At 46.4% G+C, this 21,307-nt stretch overlaps 1 protein-coding gene across 5 annotated transcripts in view; it reads right to left on the bottom strand.

The window, feature by feature from the left end:
• The window catches only part of ZNF341 (zinc finger protein 341), a 43,366-nt gene that overhangs the window by 20,920 nt on the left and 1,139 nt on the right, over positions 1 to 21,307 (bottom strand). For 4 of the 5 annotated variants that reach the window (XM_028118542.2, XM_088026752.1, XM_028118543.2 and 1 more), the window contains exons 2-8: positions 16,695 to 16,805; positions 14,099 to 14,295; positions 12,149 to 12,298; positions 8,389 to 8,640; positions 4,901 to 5,096; positions 3,486 to 3,576; positions 1,181 to 1,374 (exon numbers count right to left, since the gene is read on the bottom strand). In XM_028118542.2, the coding sequence (XP_027974343.1) occupies positions 1,181 to 1,374; positions 3,486 to 3,576; positions 4,901 to 5,096; positions 8,389 to 8,640; positions 12,149 to 12,298; positions 14,099 to 14,295; positions 16,695 to 16,805 (1,191 nt within the window). Of the gene's footprint in view, positions 1 to 1,180; positions 1,375 to 3,485; positions 3,577 to 4,900; positions 5,097 to 8,388; positions 8,641 to 12,148; positions 12,299 to 14,098; positions 14,296 to 16,694; positions 16,806 to 17,401; positions 19,523 to 21,307 lie in introns of those variants that run through there. The other variant, XM_028118546.2, reaches the window with a different exon arrangement.

Below are 21,307 nucleotides of genomic sequence, written 5' to 3'. Positions count from 1 at the left end.
GAAACAGATTCTTCCCCAGGAGCTCAAAAAAATGCACAGGGCACACAGAGACTGACTAAACACACTGTAGGGCTAGTTCCAGTAGGAGGGTCAAATAAAAGTGGCCACAGGCTGCTCATGCAGCAAAACACCCCCTTCGCTCACCGGTATGTGGCAGGCTTTGCTCACCCGGGGGACTATACAGGAAAGGCTTAGCTCTGGCCCTACACTGTCCAATAGAGTGGCCACAAGCCACATGTGGTGACTGAGAACTCAAAATATGGCTAGTTCATATCCAGATACGCTATACACATAAATACACCCTGGATTTTGAAAACTTAGCATAAAAAAATATAAAATGTTTCATTAATAATTTCCTTATATACTAGGATGATAATTAGGTTAAATAAAACATATGATTAAAATTAATTTCACTTTTGGGCGCCTGAGTGGCTCAGTTGGTTAAGCGACTGCCTTCGGCTCAGGTCATGATCCTGGAGTCCCGGGATCGAGTCCCGCATCGGACTCCCTGCTCAGCAGGGAGTCTGCTTCTCCCTCGGACCCTCCCCCGTCTCATGCTCTCTCTCTATCTCATTCTCTCTCTCAAATAAATAAAATCTTAAAAAAAATTAAATTAAATTAATTTCACTTTTTTTAAGTATTGTTTTAATGTAGCCACTAGAAGGTTTTAAATTGTATATGTTGCTCATATTACATTTTTGTTAACAGCACTGCTCCAGGCCTAGTGACTCCTCAAGCCCCATACAGAACAGGAATTAAACCAATATCAGGAACATGATCACTAGCTCAGGGACAAGTGATGGCTCGGATGGGAATTCTACAAAGTGTAAGGGGCTTTGGAAACTTAAGCCCATGGAAGTCAAACAGGTTTCAATTTCAAGGTAACTGATAGTGACTGCCTGGAGCAATAGATTGAAAGTAGATTCTGAGGCAGGATCCAGGCACAGCAAAAGACAGGTGATTGATTAGTGTTGTCTTCCAAGGGTACAGTATTAGAGTAAGGCCAGGCATACTGTACATTTGTCATCCCTCCTTTCATGCTATGCCCCATTTTATAGATAAAGTAGACTGAAGCCCAGAGAGGTCAAGGAGGTTGCCCAAGGTCACACAGCTAGGAATAAAACCCATGAAGCTTCAGAGGACAGGTATGGGAACAATGGCATTCCCCACTTCTACCTACCTGTGTTTTCCTCGTCCTCCTGCCTGCTGGGGTTGAGGGCCATGACCTGTACAGTCACAGAGTTGCGAGAGACAGTGCCACCGCTACGCCCTGGAGGCCACACCTTATGAGTCTGCATGTGTTTCTTGACATTAGATTTCTGGGCAAAGGCACGGCCACATGCAATGCACTGGAAGGGCTTCTCACCGGTGTGGCTATGGGAAACAAAGCTTGTCAGCACCCTCATGTGGAACTGGGATGTGACCTCAGCAGAGGAGCTCACAACCCCCAAGAAGGCCCAGACAGAGCATGCGGATGCTGGTGGCCATCATGGTGACACCATGAGGACAAGCCAGCAGGCCACAGGCAGAAAGACCCTGAGCTCTTGGTGACATTACTGAGTTGCTGAATCAACCAGCCCTGGAGCTCACCTTCCCTGTGGGCCTTCTCCATACGGTGAGAGGAAACATTTCCTAATTGTTTAAGCCCTCTCGAACAGGGATTTATTCTCTGAAGGAGAAATGGCACAGTCACAGCACAGAACTTGTACCATTATTTAATATTTTCCTTCAAATCAATCTGTTCTTTTGAAACTTAAAATAATTAAAAAAATTAAGCTTCCTGTTGTTATATGGAAAACCACTTATCATAAATACAAAGTAACCAAAAATGCAATAATTTATAAAATGTCATTAAGATCTATAGAGCTGCATTGTCCAATAAGGTTGACACAAGCCACATGGGGCTGTTTAAATTCATTAAAATTAAATTAAATTAAAAATTCAGTTTCCTGCCATTTGCAATGACGTGGATGGAACTAGAAGGTATTATGCTAAGCGAAATAAGTCAATCAGAGAAAGACATGTATCATACGATCTCACTGATATGAGGAATTTGAGAAACAAAGCAGAGGATCATAGGGGAAGAGAGGAAAAAATGAAACAAGACAAAACCAGAGAGGGAGACTCTTAATCTCAGGAAATAAACTGAGGGTTCCTGGAGTGGTGGGGGTGGGAAGGATGGGGTGGCTGGCTGATGGACACTGGGGAGGGTATGTGTTGTGGTGAGTGCTGTGAATTGTGTAAGACTGATGAATCACAGACCCGTACCCCTGAAATAAATAATACATTATGTTAATAAAAAAAAAATTCAGTTTCTTAGACTAGCCACATTGCAAGTGCTCAGCAGCTGCATATGGTCAGTGGCTACCCTACTGGACACTGCCAATTTGGGCATTTCCATCACTGCAGAAAGTTCTATTGAGCAGCACTAGTGTAGACTAGTGAGGTGTTTTTTTTTTTTAATTTAACTAAAAAATTTTTTTAATTTAAATTCAATCAATCAACATATAATGTATTATTGGCTTCAGAGGTACAGGTCTGTTCAGGTCTTGATCTCAGGGTCCTGAGTTCAAGCCCCACACCGGGCTCCACCCTGGGTGTGGAGCCTACTTTACATACATACAAACAGACAGACATACAGACATACAGACATACATAAATAAATAAGACAATAAAAGTCAATAGTGCCAAGGTTGAGAAACCCTGGTCTAATGAGAAGCTGTTGCCTGTCACGATTGGAATCTGAGGTGTGCACATGTGCATGCATCAACATGCTCTCTCCTTCTTTCTCTCTTTGCTATAAAAGATGAGCACGTATGTGAAAGGTGTTCAACACAGACTAGCACCAAACCTAGGCTTTCTCCTTTGACTCTCCGAGGACTGAAAGAATTTGAAAAGAGAATAATTTTCTACATCCTTCAGAACTTCTTGACACCATAACCACAAACCACCTAAAATCAGGTACCAATGTATCCCTTTCTGTGAGAAACATGGACCCAACCCCACCCCGCACTTCAAAGATGGAAAAGCCGAGGCCCAGAGGGGCTCCCTGCATGTTCTTGGGACAGGAGGTATCACGGTTAGTCCTGAGTGAGCAGAACTCGTGGTCATATTCACACAGCGTGGCATGGCAGCCCTTGAGGTCAGCCCTTTCTGCAGAGGTGAAGATTGAGGCACCTTGAGGCACCTCACTCCTTCAAAGGCCCCACAGTTCAAGTACATTTCTTCCCCGACCCTGCCTGGCTTGGACCTTCTCCACCATAGTGAGCAGGTCCCACAACTTTCACAGATCCCTCCTACTGCTCCTGCGACAGAAGAGGGAAAACCGACCTGACTTGGACCGAAGGTCTGAGAACCATGACAGGATGGATGGGGCCTTGGTCACCACCCTGGCAAGGGGACTGAGAAGGGAGCCTTGCTTCTACTGTGGAAGGCCCTCCAGCCAGGGCTGCTGAGGAGCCACCGGCCCCACCATGCCTGGGTACCTTCGGATGTGCTGCTGCAGGTCGAAGTTTTTAGTGAATGACTTGTCACAGTATGAGCACTTGAGTTTCTGAGCCTTTGGCTTCCCTGCAGCTGAAAAACAAGGTGGGGTGGGGGGTTGGGAACGGTGAGGCTGGGGGCATAACTGAAGGCAACAAGATCAGCCTCCTACCACTCTACCCATTGGACATGGGGCCAGAAAGCCAAGGGAGGTCTCTACCTGCAGACAGGCAGGAGAAGCAGCACAGAGCCTCTCACAGTGCCTGGAGGAGGAAAGCCCGGGCAACGTTCTGCCTCGAAGAGCAGAACCACCTCTGAAAGGCTCCCCTCTGCCCTCGGATAAAAATCCAACCTCTCTGCTGCGGCCTACAGGGCTGTGCATCCTCTTCTTCCTGCCAACCTCATCATTCTCTCCATCCAGCTGCAGTGGACTCCTTGCTAACCTTGAAAGACCTCAAACGTGGCCCTCTTTCAGGACCTGCTATTCCTGCTCATCCCTCAGATAGCCACAAAGCTGCCTCCTTCTCATCCCTAGATAGAGAGGTAGCATCATTTTCCAGTCTCTCCCCAGTATTCTCAATCATAGTACCCTGTTAAGCTCCTTCCTGGAGCAACCCATACATAGTTATCCTGTTTTCCCTGTCTGTCTCTCCCATTAACTATAACCGAGGGCGGAGAAATCATGGACCACGATGCTGGATCCTCAGCACCTGACACTGAGCCTGGCACACCGATGCTCAACATATATCTGTGGAAGGAAGGAAGGAGGGATGAAAGTAGCTGACTGGAAAGCCCCTGAAAGATTCTTGATTTCTGTGCCCTCCTCCACCACCACTGTCTAACACCGCCCCTGTCCCATCGCTAGCATCTCTGAAGGAGTGGAAGACACCACTGCCTGCCTGCCTGATATCCACTACCTGCCTTCTTTCCTCACAAATCCCCCGAATAATGGGAACATCAATGTTTCTGGCTAAAAAAGACATTTCCCAGCTTCCTTTGCAGCTAGAGTCATGTGACTAAATTGCGATCAATGAGATGAAAGTAAAAGCATCATGCAGAACTTCTGGAAGCTGGAAGATGCCCCTTTTATCCTTTTTACTGCCTGGAATATGAAACTGATAACTGGGACTCCAGCAGCCGTCTTAGATGATGAGGCACCCTGATAACAGAAGCTATGCCCTAGGGGTAGCAGAGCAGAAAGACAGAAGAAATGACCATACAAGCACACAATTTCCAAATTGCCTGCCACTGGCCTTGTTTTGCACAGGAGAAAAATAAAATTCGATCATTTTAAAGTCACTCCACTACATGCAACCACACTTAATCCTAACCATCATAAAAAGGAAGACCAGACCTAAGCAGCCTTATGGACAGGAGAATGCTGAGGAAAGATGCCCCTGGCAGGCGGCAGGTCTACCTTCTGGGAGTCCACTGGCCCCTTTTGCCCGGCGGGTCTTCAGTGTTGGTGGGGAGTCAAAGGTGGCCACCGTGCCCCCCGTGGCGCTGGTCATGGGGGCAGCTGGGTTTGGTCCTTTCGGTTTGAATCCCTGTTTGCCGGGGCTGTACACCGGAGGGGTGGGGTATACTGGAGGCTCCACACACTGGTTTGGCACCTAGAAGGACAGCACAGTGAGGGAGAGAGGCCTGGGAAGGATAGAAAAGAGCTATACCAGCCAGGGGTACCCTCACTGTGGCCCCGGCTAATCGCAGCCAGAATCACGATCCTAACCCCTCCATCTGGCTCAGACACCCCAGTCACTCCCAAGACCCTATAGAACTTCATGGAGCCAGTAGGCTAGAAGCAGCTTTGGAGCCAGCAGTCTGGGTTCAAATCCTGACTCTGCCACTTATTATCTAAGTGATCGTGGGCAAGTCTTTCAACATCTCTCAGTTTCACATCTGTAAAATGGGAATAATCAGAGTACTCCTCTCCTTGGGTTGTGGTGAGGATTAAATGACTCTTTCTGTGTCTCTCTCTGTCAAATAAATAAATAAAATCTTTAAAAAAAAATGAGTTAACATGTAAACAGCTTAGAATGGTGCCTGGCATACAGTAAATACTCAATAAACATTAGCTGCTGTTACTGCTTTATTGGTAGTAGTAGTTTGTTAGCACAGAAGAACCAGGAAATCAGAAAAGTCTGTGCCTCACCAGCAACCCCACTTCCTAACTGGCCCTGCCTGATGCCACACCAGCATGCATCTCTCAACTGAGAACTGACACTGAAGTCCCAAGAAATTCATTCATACCAAACGACTTCTGAGACACTCAAACCTAGCTAACACTAAGCTTACATCATGACATTGGGGCATTGTGAAGAATTCATTAATTGATTGATATACTCGTCATTCATTGGGTTTTCCAGGCTGGCCTATCCAAAACTTCACGTCCTATCCTTCTCTGCTTTTTTTTTTTTCTTTGTGGACTTACCATTATCTAATAAATTATGTGTTTTACGTACTTACCTATTATCTGCCTAGTTCCATGAAGGCAGGGACTTTTGGTCTGTTTTTGTTTACTGCTCTATCCCCAAGCCTACAGTAATCCTTGGCCCAGAGTGGGCATTCAATAAATATTTGTTGAACCAGTGAATTCATTTATATATTACAATATATTATAATATAATATAATGATACATAAAAAATATACACTTGTTCATTCAGATGACCAAAATGTATTTGTCAGATATATTTGGTCTTCATCCACAGTTCCTAGAAATGCTTCAGAGCCATAAAAGTGAAATGGGTATCTTACTATTTTGTTTTATTATTAATGAAAGTGACTTTTGGCCCTGATCCAAGGGCAGGCTGGTTGCAGAGATGACCAACCATGTGACTGATGTGTTGGAACATTCAGTCCCATCCCCCAACCTCTGGGGAGTGAGGAAGGGCTGGAGGCTGAATCAGCCACAGCCAATGACTTACTCATGATTATGTAATAACGCTTCCATAAAAACTCCAAAGGACTGGGTTTGGACAGCTTCCAGGTTAACACAGGGAGATACGGGGTGAGTGGCACACAGAAGCTCCATGCCCTTTTCCCCACTCCTCACCCTATGTATCTCTGCGTTGGGCTGTTGATCTGTATCCTTTATTATATCCTTTAATAAACTGGTAAATGTAAATGTTCCCCTGAGTTCTATGAGCTGCTCTAGCAAATTAAATCCCTTTGCCAGAAATACCTAGAGTGGTCCCTATTTTCCTGACCAATACATCACTCAATAAATAAGTATCACATGGATGAATTCACCCATCATGCAAGTCATTACTGAGTAATTACATGACTGCCACTGGGTTTGCTCTCTTTATCCTCAACAGCTCTACAAGGGGAGTTCCCATTTCAGAGGAGAGGAGACTGAGGTCAGAGAGCCCTATTTCAGACACCTACTATAGGTGTGCCACAGGCCAGGGACTCTGCTAGGGGCTAAGGATGCCAAATCAAAGGAGACTCAGGCTCTGCCCTCAAAGAGCACCCTCGTCTACATGGAAAATAAACAGCAGCAGCTCCTTCTGCTCTGGCCCCCTCTGCCTACCAGGCCACCATCACCCTCTCAGCATCTCACTGACTTAATTGCTTTTTTTTTTTAACTCAACATAGGGAGGCTTGCTCTATTCCCTCAGGCTAGGATAAATCCCCCACAGGCTCTCATAACATCACATGGCTGGTGGTAGATTTCCCCACTGGTCTGGTTCTCTTTAGAGAGAACCATGCTCTCTAAACATGGAATGTCTGTATGGCCAGATTGTAAGGTGAGGGGGGGTTAATGTGACCTCAAGTGCAGGCAGGCTCTTGCTGTCAGAACCGTGCCTCCTAGCACTGGGGTTGGGGCAGGTTCTGAACTCTGAGCACTTGAGCTTGTAGCAGGCAATGAGGGTGGCACAGACGACTTCGTGGCTTCAATTCTCTACCCCTCCCAGTACCTGTGCCCTTCGCAGCGTGATTCTGCAGCTTTCCCCATCAAGATGTGGCATCGGTTTCCCTACTCCTTAAATCTAAGCTGGCTTTGGGACCTACTTTGACCAACGGAAGAGACCCGGTCACAAACCTAAGCTCCACAAGGCCAGGACCATTTCTGCTTGGGTGACTGCACCTCTAGCACTGCTGTAAGCACATGCCTAGCGAGCCCACTGGAGGATGAGAGATGGCCGGAGCAGAGCTGGGTCACCCAACTCATCCCACCCAGGCCATCCTATAGCAGCTGATAGCTGCCATCTCCAGACACCTGGGAGAGCCCAGCCAAGATCAGCAGGTTGCCAAGCAAGCCATGTAGGTGCAAGAACAATAAACACATTTTGCCATATACCACTGAGTTCTGGGATATTTCTTACATAGCCATAGCTAACCCATACATCTAGCCTGTTAACAATGTAAGAGACTGGGGCTCCTGGGTGGCTCAGTCGGTCAGGCATCTGACTTTTGATTTTGGCTTGGGTCATGATCTCAGGGTCGTGGGATCAAGCTTCAGAGCGCAGTCTGCTTGAGATCCTCTCTCTCTCCCTCTGCCCCTCCACCCTGCTCTCTCCTTCTTTCTCTTTCTAAAAAAAAAATAAATAAAATTTTTTAAAATGTAAGAGACGTTCACACAGATAATTTTTTGGAAACTTCTCCCTAAAACATTGGTGTTCTCTGAATGTTCTGAGCACTCCTTGAGGGTAGCTTGTATTTCTGCTAACTTCTACTTCAAACCACCTTGTCATGGTTTGTATTTTACCTTTATAGGTATGATGGCTTGATTAAAGTCCTTCTCTCCTATGGTGTGGCTACCCCTCTGATCTGGTTTTGTCTCCCATGCTACCTCTGGCACAGTGTCTGACACACAGCTGGTGCTTGGGAAAGGTTCAGGTTACCCATGATAATCATAACCAGTTTCTCCCCCTCCATCCCAAATCCCAACCTCTGCTCACCTCCAGGGGTGGGTAGGGCTGCATTCCCAATGCCTGGATCTCCACCGTGCCGCTCCCAGCCAGGGGCGCCGTGGCACTGTACACCTCCACCACACCATTTCCGCCAGGGTTGGGACGCCCAGGGGGGCCCAGGCTCTGGGGTGGGGGCGGTGGGGGCTGGGGTGGTGGGGGTGGGGGCAGTGGTGGAGGTGGGGGAGGAGGTGGTGGAGGCTGGGTGAGGTAGCTGGGTGCAGAATGCATGTTCAGGCTGCTCTGAAATCAGAAGAGAGAATTAAAGTGTCATACCCTCTTGACACCAGCTGTCTTGTTACAGTGAGGAAGGACATTTGTCTTAGCCAGCCATGTGGAAAGAAAAGCCCCTCACAAGGCAGCTCAGAGGACAGGGCTGACGGGAGGCATGGCAACAGAGTCATGGAAGAATAGAGAGGAAGCATTAGCCAGGTGCCACTACCCCTTTTCTCTAGGAAAGTCGACAAAAAGGCCCAGCTTGGACACAACTGAGTTGATCCAGCAGCCCCACTGTTGCTGTCTTAGGAGGGTTTGCTTGTGGGACCGGCTCTTGAATGGCCTCTGAGAACCTACCTTGTGGAAGGTTGCCTATGATCGATAAGGCTGTTTTGATCATCTGGGGGCACTGCCCATTCTGTACCAGGTCACCCAGATTGTTTGTACAGACAGTGTGATCTGTGGCGAACACCTCCTTTCCTTCTAAGAGTCTGGAATTTTGGTCACTGTGGCACCTACATGACCAATCCCCAAGAAAAGCCCTGAGCCTCGAATCTTAGATATGCTCCCTGGGCAGAAACACGCACACACGTTGCTGCTCTTCATTGCTGGAGGAAAAAGTATTTTGTGCAATCTCTCCCCACTGCCCCAAGAGGAGGAACAGTAGAAACCGATGCCTGGATTTCTCCAGACTCCAACTGATGTCTTTTTCCCTTGCTGATCCTGCTGTGCATCCTTTGTCAGGAAGAAACCACAGCCATGAGTATAACTATCCCAAGTCCTAGGAGTATTTCTAGAGAGTCACCAAACTGTGGGGGCTGTGGACCCCTGAAACACAGCCACTGACTTCTAGAAATTTATTCCATAGAAATATAATCAAGCAGGTGGGCAAAGATATGCGTACATGGACGGTTCCCCAGTAGTTTTTATAGCAGCAAAAAATGGCAATGACCTACAGGTCTGTTAACAGAAGGCTGGCTATATAGAGGATGGTCCGTCCACATGATGAAATCTTTAACAGCTATTAAAATGATAGTGATCAGGGGTGCCTGGGTGGCTCAGCTAGTAGAGCATGCAACTCCTGATCTCTGGGTAGTGAGTTCAAGGCCCACATTGGGCAAAAAGCTTACTTAAAAAAAAAATGATGGTCATCAGTATTTTATAAAGGATGCACCTCTTAATCGCTGCTCCTTGGGCTCCACAGTCAAACGTGTTTGGGGAAAAATCTGGGGTGACAAAAATCAAAAGTGTTTCACTGCAGGAAAAAAAAGTCAGGGACAGGGCAAGGAAAGCAGTAGAATGCCTCCACCCTATACTGGTTTGACCAGAGATTCTTTTTGTATGGAACATCCCAAGGAGCCACTCTTCTGAGGAACATTTTAGAAAACACTGATATAGAATTTGAGGCACAGATAATGATTTTAAGCAAAAGGCAAAATAAAAAAAAGCAAGTTTCAGAACAGTGCATATTAACATGGTCCATTGATATAGATATGTGTTTTATAAATGTATTTATATAAAAAGCTGTTTCTCGGGATGCCTGGGTGGGTCAGTCAGTTAAGCATTTGCCTTCGTTTCAGGTCATGATCCAGGGTCCTGGACTGAGTCCCACATGGGGCTCCTTGCTCAGCGGGGAGCCTGCTTCTCCCTCTGTCTGCCACTCCCCCTGCTTATGCGCTCTCTCTCTCTGACAAATAAATAAAATCTTTAAAAAAATAAAATAAAAAGCTATTTCTTTATTTGCATTTAAAGATCAGGAAAGCCAGACACCAAAATTCTAACAGTGTTTTCTTTGGAGGGAGAGAGTAGGGGTGGTTGATTAACTGATTGACTTCCCAACTTTTATTCTTTTTTTTAAATTTTTTTTAAAGATTTTATTTTTAAGTAATCTCTACACCCAATGTGGGGCTCAAACTCACAGCCCCAAGATCAAGAGTCACATGCTCTACCAACTGAGCCAGCCAGGTGTCCCCCAACTTTTATTCTGAAAAAATCTCAAAACCTATAGGAAGGTTGCAAAAAGAATACAGTGATCAGGGGCCCATGGCTGGCTCAGTGAATAAAGCATGTGACTCTTGATCTCAGGGTCGTGAATTCAAGCCCCACACAGGCATAGAGATTACTTAAAAAAAAAAAAAAAAAGAACATACCAATCAGTCTTTAAACTTTATCTAATTTACCAGTTGTTAACATTTTGCCACATCTGCAATGTACATATGTGTGTGTGTATATACGTACATACATTCAAGGTTATATTTGTGGTTTTTTTTAAAGATTTTATTTATTTATTTGAGAGAGAGAGAATGAGAGCCAGAGAGCACGAGAGGGAAGAGGGTCAGAGGGAGAAGCAGACTCCCTGCTGAGCAGGGAGCCCGATGTGGGACTCGATCCAGGACTCCAGGATCATGACCTGAGCTGAAGGCAGTCGCTTAACCAACTGAGCCACCCAGGCGCCCAAGGTTATATTTGTGTTTTAGCAAGCCATTTGATAGTCAGCTGCAGACATCATAACACTCTTTTCCTCAATACTGTATTCAGATGCATCTCCTAAGAAGGGGATATTCTCCTATTTAACCACAATTTGACAGTCACGCTCAGGAAACTACCTGTTAATATAATACTATTATCTAAAATATTCAAATGCCTCCTATTCTCATTTCCCCAAAGTGTCCCAATAATGCCTTTAGATTCTCCCCCCCTCAATCCAGGATCCAACCAAGAACTGCATATTGCCGGGGGAAGGGGGGGCAAAATGGGTGAAGGGGAGTGGGAAGTACAGGCGAAAAAGAAACACACACACAAAAAAAGAATCGCACGTTGTAGTCGGTTGCCATGTCTCTCTAGTTTCCAGATTATGAGTAATTAAACTTTGTTTTTACTTTTCTATTGTGTATTTTCTAATGTTTTCCAATGGACATGGAACACTTTTGTTAAGAAGTTAGGAGGGGATGCCTGGGTGGCTCAGGTGGTAAGGCATCCGACTCCTCATTTCAGCTCAGGTCATGATCTCAGTATCACGGGACTGAGCCTCATATGGGGCTCTGTGCTCAGCAGGGAGTCTGCTTGAGATTCTCTCTCTCCCTCTCTCTGCCCCTCCTGCCCCCACGCACACCTGGGCTCACTCTCTCTCTCTCAAATAAATAAATCTTACAAAAAAAAAAAAGAAAAAATAGGAAGGTGTCTGGCTGGCTCAGTCAATATACCATGTGCCTCTTGATCTTGGGGTTGTGGGGTCATGAATTTAAGCCCCACGTTGGGCATGGAGCCTACTTATTAAAAAAAAAAAAAAAAAGGAATAAAAATAGGAGTCAAAATAGCCAGACTATGGCTGTGAAACCCCAAAGTCATGTTCTAGGTCCCAACTGAAGTGACCCCTTCCCTACCCAGAGCAGGGGAGGCCAAGGGGAGACTGACAGTCTCTCTTCAGCGTGAGAGCTGAGGCCATCCACTCTTCTTTCTACAAGGTTCCAAATCCATGGCGGTCAATATACAGGTCTGGAATTAAGATCCTATGAGAAGCCGGCCCCCTCCTTACCTGCACAGGCGGGGGGCCCTGGGGCATGGGCTGGTCCAGGGACGTGAAGGCCGACATGGCAGACATGAGCACATCATCACTCACCAAGATGTTCCCCTGCACCAGGGTCTGGATCAGCGGGGATGGGGGCACTGTAATGTACGTGGAGATCTGGGTAGTGTGAATGAGAGAGAGAGAATGGAAGGGAAGAGAAGAGATATGTCTGAGGCTCTGGAAGGAAACAGGGCATGATGCAAAAGACTCGGGCTCTGGAACCCCACAGACCCGTGTTTCATTTCCACTTCTACTTCTCCCTGCTGTGTGACCCTGGGCAAGTCACTCCACCTTTCAGAACTTCCATTTCCTTATCTACGAAATGAGAATAAGCCATAACTCTCTGTAAGAGAAATACCCTGTGACCCAGCAATAATACTTTCTGGTATCTCTCCTAGAGAAACACTCACACATGTCCACAGGGAGTCCATGAACAAGAGTATCCTATATAGCTTTATTTCAAACAGCGAATAACTGGAAAGAACCTCAGTGTCCATCAAAGGGGAAACGGAGTAAAACAATACAATACAGTCATACCATAGAATACTACACAACAGATAAAAGGTATTGCATGAAAAACCAAATTATGTAATAACATGCAGATTATATATTCTTACTTCAAAAATTCTAAAACAAAAGCACTATAGAATTCCTGTGGGAATCACCATGCTCTGTATTAGGAGAGGCCTGTGGCAGCCTGAGAAGTATCAGTATTCAAGTCCTACAGATCTGCGGGTGAATGCTTTTATTCTGACGGCAGGAATTATGTCTATACAGTGGATGGAGATAACGTTTTAAAGGAATAAGGAGACAAGAGGAAGCCAGAAGGAAATTTGACCCCTTGACCTGGCGTCCTGAGACATGTCCAGCCTCCTTTACGAGGATTCTTTAATCCCTCCAAGAGTCCCTGACCCAGGGTGTCTCTGCTCTCCCCTGACCTCCAGACCTGTAGATCTGTCTGCATCTTCACCACCTCCACTTAAAGGCCCAATGGGTATCTCAAATCCAGCATGACCAGTTGAACTCCTGACATCCCTCCCGAATCTTCTTCTTGCTGTTTCCCCACTTCAGTAAATGGCAACTCCACCTCTGCAGTGGATCCCCCTTGACTCTTCCTGATCTCACACCTCACATCCAGCCTATCCGCAAGCTCTTTTGGCTCCACCTTCAAAACATTTCCAAAATCTCATCTCTTCTCTCCACCTCCACTGCCACCATCCGGCCAAGCCACCACCACCTATTGCCTGGATTGGTACAACAGCCCCCTAAAGCCTCCTGGGTTTTTCTCTTGACTCCCACCAAAATCTATTCTCTGTACAGCAGCCAGAGTAATCTAGTTTAAGTGTAAATCAGACTATGTCCCTCTTCTGTTCAAAACCTTCCTAAGGTTCGCATCTGACTCAGAGGAAAAGCCCACGAGGCGCACATGCTCGCCAGGATACCCCTGTTGCCTGTCTGAACTTATCATCTTCCATCCTCCACCTCACTCACTCAGCTCCAGCCACACTCACCTCCTTGCTGGTCCTGGAATAAACCCAGCACACTCCCATGCCAAGGCCTTTGTACTTGCTGATCCCTTCTCCTGAAATACTCTTCCCGATACTAGCAGCATGACTCATTCCCTCATCACCTTAGGCCTCCACTCCTATGTCACCTCTTCACAGAGCTCTTCCCCAAGCACCATATACAAAATGACAAAACCTCCCATCCCTGTCTCGGCATCCCCATCTCTCTGCACTTAACATCCCCTGAAAAAAGTATACTATACTATAGTATACTATCTCACCCACCTCCATGAGGGCAGTGATGCGGAATATCTGTCCATCCCAGTGCCCACACGGTGCCGGACACATAGTGCATGCACAAAAAAGACTTGAATGAATGAATGAACAAACACACAAATGAATGAACGAATACCTGGCGATTGGTAGGAGGTGGGGCCTGCTGGACCGCTGTGGGGGCCGCCGAAGGCGTGTAGATGCTGTTAGTGGCCAAGGAGGCCGTGGCCAGGGGAGGGGCGTTCCCCTGGCACTGCTCCCGCTTGTGGGTCATAAATGCCGGCAGCGAGTTGAACTGCTTCTTACACTTCCCGCAGAGAAAAACATCCTCATCATCTAAGGGTCACACCCACACGGTAGCAGAGGGAGAGGAACATTGATAAAAAGCAAGATACATGAGAGGGCATCACAGTGAGAAACGGGAAAACCTAACAGCAATCTGTGACCCAGCATGCTTGTGTCAAGTGCCAACTCTGCGCTTCCAAAAGGAGATTTCAAAACCAAATAGGCAACTGCAGGAATATCCAGCCATGTCTACCCAGGTATCGAAAAATTAGAACTCAGGAAATAGTGGAGTGGGTACGCTTCAAAGCTGAGAAATTCGGAATCTTTATCCCGCCTGAATTTGTTCATCAGTCCCCAAATGGGCTACATGACCTTCTACGTCTCTGCATCCTGTTCCCCCTGCAAGCTGCTTCTCTCAGAACAACTTACTCCACAAGACTCTGGTCAGATGTCACCTCCTTCAGGAAGCCTTCCTAAAGCTAGTTGCCATAGTTTCTTCCGCTGGGTGCACTGCTCATCTCACACTCTTCCCAGCACGAGCAAACCATGAGTCCTCCGAAAGGGAGGAAATGAGGCTTACTTATTACCATAACTGCAGTATCTCCTGGGTAACACAGGAGGCCCTTGATGGGTATTTACTGAATGAGTGAAAAACTCAATGAATGATTAGCTATAGTGGACACCAGCCACTGAGCGGTGCCAAGCACTCGACATGTTGTGGCAAAAATGTCTCATTTGTCATTCAACATCCACTCTTCCTTCTTAGATAGTAAGAGTGGGAAACATGACCATCTAACTAAAGACTTTATCTCCCAGCCTTCTCTGCAGCTAGACATGTCATGCGACTGAATTCTGACCAATAGGACGAGAGCAAAAGTATAGTGTCTATGCAACTTCCTTTTAAAAGGAAGGCATAACGTTTCCCGATTAAGTACAACGTAAGTTGTAGGGGTGCCTGGGTGGCTCAGTCATTAAGTGTCTGCCTTCGGCTTGGGTCATGATCCCAGGGTCCTGGGATCGAGCCCCACATCGGGCTCCCTGCTTTGCGGGAGGCCTGCTTCTCCCTCTCCCACTCCCCCTGCTTGTGTTCCCTCTCTCGCTGTGTCTCTCTCTGTCAAATAAATAAATAAAATCTTTAAAAAAAAAAAACAAAACAACGTAAGTTGTACATTTTGTGTAAATGCCCCTTATTCAATTGAGAAAATCTCCCCCTTCTAGTGCTAGCTGGATGAATGATTTTTATCACAAATGGGTGTTGAATTTGTCAAGCACTTTATACTTATTTGTGAATGATACGTGTTGTTCTTTCTTATTCTATTAATAAAGAAAATTACATGAAAAAAATAAAAAAAAAATAAAAGGAAGGCCTATAGGGACACCTGGGTGGCTCAGTCGGTTAAGCCTCTGCCTTCGGCGTGGGTAATGATCCCGGGGTCCTGGGATGAAGTCCCATATCGGGCTCCCTGCTCAGCGGGGAGTCTGCTTCTCCCTCTGCCCCTCACCCGACTCGTGCTCGCTTGCTCTCTCGCTCTCTCAAATAAATAAATAAAATCTTTTAAAATAATAAAAAAAAAAAGGAAGGTATATGACTTCCACTTTGTTCTTTCTTCCCTTCGTGTTGGCTAGAATGTGGAAATGAAAGTGGAAAGCTGGAGCAGCCAACCTGGACTGTAGGTAGAGGGCAATAGAACCATAAGAAAGACAGGGTCTGAGTCTCACCATACCCACCCCCAAATGCACATCAGGACTTCATGTAAGAGAGAAATAAGCATTCATCTGTACAAACCCCAAGAAACTTGCGTTCCTTTTTTACAAAACAACTGAAAGTGAGTCCCAAGTATCCTCAAAAGGTTTCTACGAGGTAAGACTATTATCCTTGTTTTACAGATGTAGAAACTGAGGCACAGAGAAGTTAACTTACTTGCCTGAGGTCATAGAGCCAGGAACTAACTACGGGAACAAGGATTCAAACCCAGGTGGGGATCTCTGTACCCAGAATGGTTCCTAAGCATTCAAAAATGTTTGTGGAATGAATAAATGAATACACAGACTCACACAGGGCTCTAAAGTTCCTTGCCTTCTCTGTGTCTCAGGGGCCTGGCCTGGAAATTAGAGATTCACGTTCAGCCTGTTCTTTCCATAGAGGGGAGGTTGAGAAATAACTTCTGGGTCAAAGGTACATGCATTACTAAGTTCTTAGCCATTCCCTATGTCATGATCCTCACATTCGCTAAGTGATTGAGGAAGTGTGTCCTCATTGCTAAGCAGAGAAAAGCATGAGCCTGAAGACCCAGGCTGGGAGGAAGGGGAGAAGGTTCAGACACCAGATGGTATCCTGGGCACCCCAGTTGGCAATTCACTCTTATACCCCTTCATGAGTCCCACCTGTTTTTCATAGGGAGCTACCCACCCTTCCCACCAGTGAACCGTGAACCTGAGCAGATACTCACCCAATGGCTGGATAGCAGGAGGTGCACTGACACTCTGGCCTGTTGGATCAGGGACTGCTCCTTGGCCATCCAACAATGACTGGACGGCCAGGACGGTCTGATTGTCCATTCCTGAAAAAAGAAACGGAGTCTCTGACTTCCCCCTTATGAGCCAGACCCAACACGAGCTCTCTGTGGCAAAGACAGCTGGCTGTGCCCCAATATACATTCTCTCCTACTTCCATTGCAATAGAATCCAAAATTTTTGACTGAAAATGTGGCCCCCCCCACAATAAAGATTACATTTCCCGGGCGCCTGGGTGGCTCAGTTGTTAAGCGTCTGCCTTCGGCTCAGGTCATGATCCCAGAGTCCTGGGATTGAGTCCTGCATCGGGCTCCCTGCTCGACGGGAGGGCTGCTTCTCCGTCTCCCACTCCCCCTGCTTGTGTTTCCTCTCTCACTGTGTCTATCTCTGTCAAATAAATAAATAAAATCTTAAAAAAAAAAAGATTACATTTCCCAACTGCTCTTGCAGCTAAAGAATGTCTAAATTCTGGACAATGGGATTTAAGGAAAGGTGTTTTATGGTGGTATCTGGGAAGTTATCTTAAAACTGCCTAGTATGTGATGCCCTTTTTTGCTCCATCCTCCATCCTGCTTCCTACAACAAGAATATGATACTGGGGAAGTCTAGCCACCACCCCATATCATAAAGTAAAGGGCCATACCCTAGGAATTGCAGGGCAAAAGCTGGAAAGATCCTGGGCCTCTGAGAGCCTTGTAGAACACAGCCATCCTTGGAGCTCTGGACCGTCTTCCTCTGGACTCCCATACAGAAATTTCCCATAGAGAAATAAACTTCTAGGGGCGCCTGGGTGGCTCAGTCGGTTAAGCGTCTGCCTTTGGCTCAGGTCATGATCCCGGGGTCCTGGGATCCAGCCCCACATCCGGCTCCCTGCTCAGCGGGGAGACTGCTTCTCCCTCTCCCTCTGCCTCCTACTCTGCCTACTTATGCTCTCTATCTCTCTGTCAGATAAATAAATAAAATATTTAAAAAAGAGAGAGAGAGAGAGAAATAAAACTCTACCCTGCTTAAACCACTGCTAGATTGGACTTCTCTCTTCCTCAGGGAACAGTCTGGTCCTAAATCATAAGCCCTTCCACAAATCATGTTACCGAGTCTTCCCATCCTACCCTACAAATCCCACAAATCTGTTTGCACTTGGGCGTCCTTGCTTCCCTTGTTTTCCAATGTGTATTGCTCTTTTCAGTTCCTCAGTAAACAGTGTAAATCTGAATTTACGGTCAGGGCACCCATGAGAGGCTGCGTACTTCCATGTTTTCCAATCAGTTGTCACTGCTGCTGAGGTTCACAGTAGTACACTGTCTAGCCATGTCACCAGCTGGAGGACAGGTCTCCTCACATCTAAGTGGCCACCAAAGCACACTGCCTCCCTCCCAAAAAACCCAGAGGATGCCTCCTTCTCTCTGTCCCCACAGCCAATGCTCTGCTTCCAACCTCTCAGCTTTTACCTGGACACCTGCTCCAGCTTCTAAAGGCAACGGAAATTAGAACCATTAGTTGCTGCAGCCGAAGTGAATCCGTATTTTCTCTCGTCACAATGCATACTGTGTCTCTCCTGAGGCCAGCTCTCCCCTCCAACCCCTCCTGCTCCCTCAGAGACCACTCTCCACCAACTGGTCCCTTTCTTCACGGTATGCCTGCAACCTCTCCCTCCCATCAACAGCTACACATGCTCAGGTCTCTCTAGAATGCCCACTCTTGAACCCGTGTTCCCATCTCTCCTCCCTTCAACATGAATCATCCTTCTATCTCCTCTACCCACCTCCCAATCCTCCTCTACCCACCTCATGGGGCTTAAGCCCCCAGCATTCCACCAAAATCACCCAAGAATGCCTGGCAGCATTGGACATTCCTTCCTGAGACACTCCTTCTGTGACTCTAGGATACCTCCCTCCTGGGTCTTCTCCCACCTCTCTGCTCACTTCTTCACAGACTGCTAAGCTCTCTTCTGTCCATTCCCTAAATGTTTGTTTTTGAAAGGTTCCTTCAGTCTGGATTCTCTCTCCTCTCCCTGGGCAGACTCATTCACCTCCCATCTAGTTCTCCCCAAAATCTAGAGTCCCAAACCTGGGGTTTGCTCCCCTGGATGAGCTTCAGTAAATCTTCTCCTATTTTAGGCAAAATTGTGAGTAGATTAGCATTTGTATGCAAATCTGTATATGAGTATTCACAGCAGTTTTATTCATAATAGTAAAAAACTGGAAACAACTCAGATGTTCCTCAATGGGTGAATAAACTGTGGTACATCCATACCATGGACTACAGCTCAGTAATAAAAAGGAACGAACTACTGATATGCACAATAACTTGGGTGAAACCCCAGGGAATTACGATAAGTGGAAAAAAGCCAATTTCAAAAGTCATATACTATACGATTCCATTTACATGACATTCTTGAAATGACAAAATTTTAGAACCGGAGAACAGATTAGTGGTTGACAGACATCAGGGATGACAGGGAGAGGGGAAGGAGGTGGGTATGGCTACCAAAAGGCAGCCTTTTATAGTGATGGAACTGTTCTGTAGTATGTTGTGATATAAAATAGTCTTGCACAATGTTACATTGAGGGAAACTAGGTAAAGGGTATATATGAATATACAGAAAAAAAACACAACGATCTCAAAATAAAAAATTTGATTCAAGGGGTGCCTGGGTGGCTCAGTTGGTTAAGTGTCTGCCTTCGGCTCAGGTCATGATCCCAGGGTCCTGGGACTGAGCCCCATGTTGGGCTCTCTGTTTAGCGGGGAGCCTGTTTCTCCCTCTTCCTCCGCCTGCCACTCCCCCTACTTGTGCACTCGCTCTCTAATAAATAAAATCTTTAAAAAATTTTTTTTAATTTTGATTCAAAAAATACTGTCTGTTAAAACTATAGAGACAATCAGAAGATCAGTGATTGCCGGGGGTTTTGGGGGAGAGCTGAACAGACAGAACACAGAGGATTTTTGGAGCAATGAAAATACTCTGTGATGATATTGTAATGACGGATATATGTCGTTGTACATTTGTCCAACAGAATGTGCAACACCCAGAGTGAACATTAAGAAAAACCATTGACTGGGCACCTCGGTGGCTCAGATGGTTAAGCGTCTGCCTTCGGCTCAGGTCATGATCCCAGGGTCCTGGGATCAAGTCCCGCATCAGGCTTCCTGCTCAGCGGGAGGCCTGCTTCTTCCTCTGCTTCTCTCTCTCTCTCTCTCATGAATAAATAAAATCTTTAAAAAAAAGAAAAAGAAAAACCATTGACTTTGGATGACTATGATGTGTCAGTGTAGATTCGTCCTTGGTAGCAAATGTACCATTCTGGCAAGTTATGTTGATAATGGGGGAGGCTAGTCATGTGTGAGGTCAGAGGCTATTCAGGAAATCTCTGTACCTTCCTTTCAACTTTGTTGTGAACCTAAAGCTGCTAAAAGTAAAAAATAGTCTTTTTAAAAATGCTGCCTGTCTAAAACTGAGCTCAAACTAAGTGTGTCACCCTCACCCCTCAGTTTAACCTCTTCCAGTAATCCTCCTCAACAATAATAAGCACTAATGCCCACCCAGCCACAGCCCCTGGGGCACCCCTTGATTCTTTCCCCAACCTGTTTCCCTGCTCCTCCTCATTTCTAGTCCTTCAGCAAGTCTAGCCTATTCTGCCTCCACTGTCTCTCTCAGATCTACTTTCTTCTATCCCGCAGCTGTCCCCCTGGCTCAGGCCACCATCGGTTCTCAGCAGGACAACTGCAGCTACTTCACTCACCTCCCTGCTGCCACTCTGGCCCCCTCCAGTGTGTCCTCAGAGCAGCCTGAGTGAACTTTATAAAACATACATCAGATTGTGCTGCTCCCCTGCCGAAAACCCTTTCTCAGCTCCACAGTGATTCCAAGATAAAGTTCACAAGTCTCATCTCTAGCTCCTCACTCACATGAACTTCTGTGAATCCTTGAAGACCTCTCTTCCCCCAGGGCTTTGTAAATGCAGTTCCTACTGCCTGGGTCATCTCTGAGTTCCCCACAGTTCTGCTGTCCTTGCTCTAGCCCAGCATGCATCACACTGTCCTAGGAACTGATTTTTCTTTTAATTTCTTCATCACTCAATACGTGGATACATTCTTGTAGTGAAAATTCAAACATGGAGGACGTCCATGGAAACTAAAGAGAAAGCAGGCCTCACCCTATTCTATTGGTCTCCTGGAGGGAACCACACTGACCCTGGCCCCCCACGTCCATCACCCATAATAGCACCAAATGCCAGCTAAGGCAACCTTTTATGGTTTACCTTTTCTACAATTCTGTAATTTCAAGAGTTGCTTGTTCTATAATTTCTGTATGCTTCCCTCCCCTCACATGTCCCCTGCCCTGACTGTGGAGCAGGAATTGTGTCTGGCTCAGTGAGTATTCCTGAGATTAAAATTCTCCGGATGGCGGTAGGGTTTACCCCCATTTTATGGTGAGAACTCTGATCCTCTAAGAAGTGAAGAGACATGGCTGAGATGTCCTACAGGACTAAGTCTCAGCTACATACTACTAGTCTGGCCAACTTTCAGCCTTCACCCTAATTATGTGTAC

Source organism: Eumetopias jubatus, unplaced genomic scaffold, assembly GCF_037043125.1.
Source record: "Eumetopias jubatus isolate StellerSeaLion01/CBP00866 unplaced genomic scaffold, mEumJub1_p1.0 scaffold_9, whole genome shotgun sequence".
NCBI lineage: Eukaryota > Metazoa > Chordata > Mammalia > Carnivora > Otariidae > Eumetopias > Eumetopias jubatus.
The sequence above is the reverse complement of the archived record's forward strand: the minus strand, read 5'-3'. Positions and strand labels throughout refer to the sequence as shown.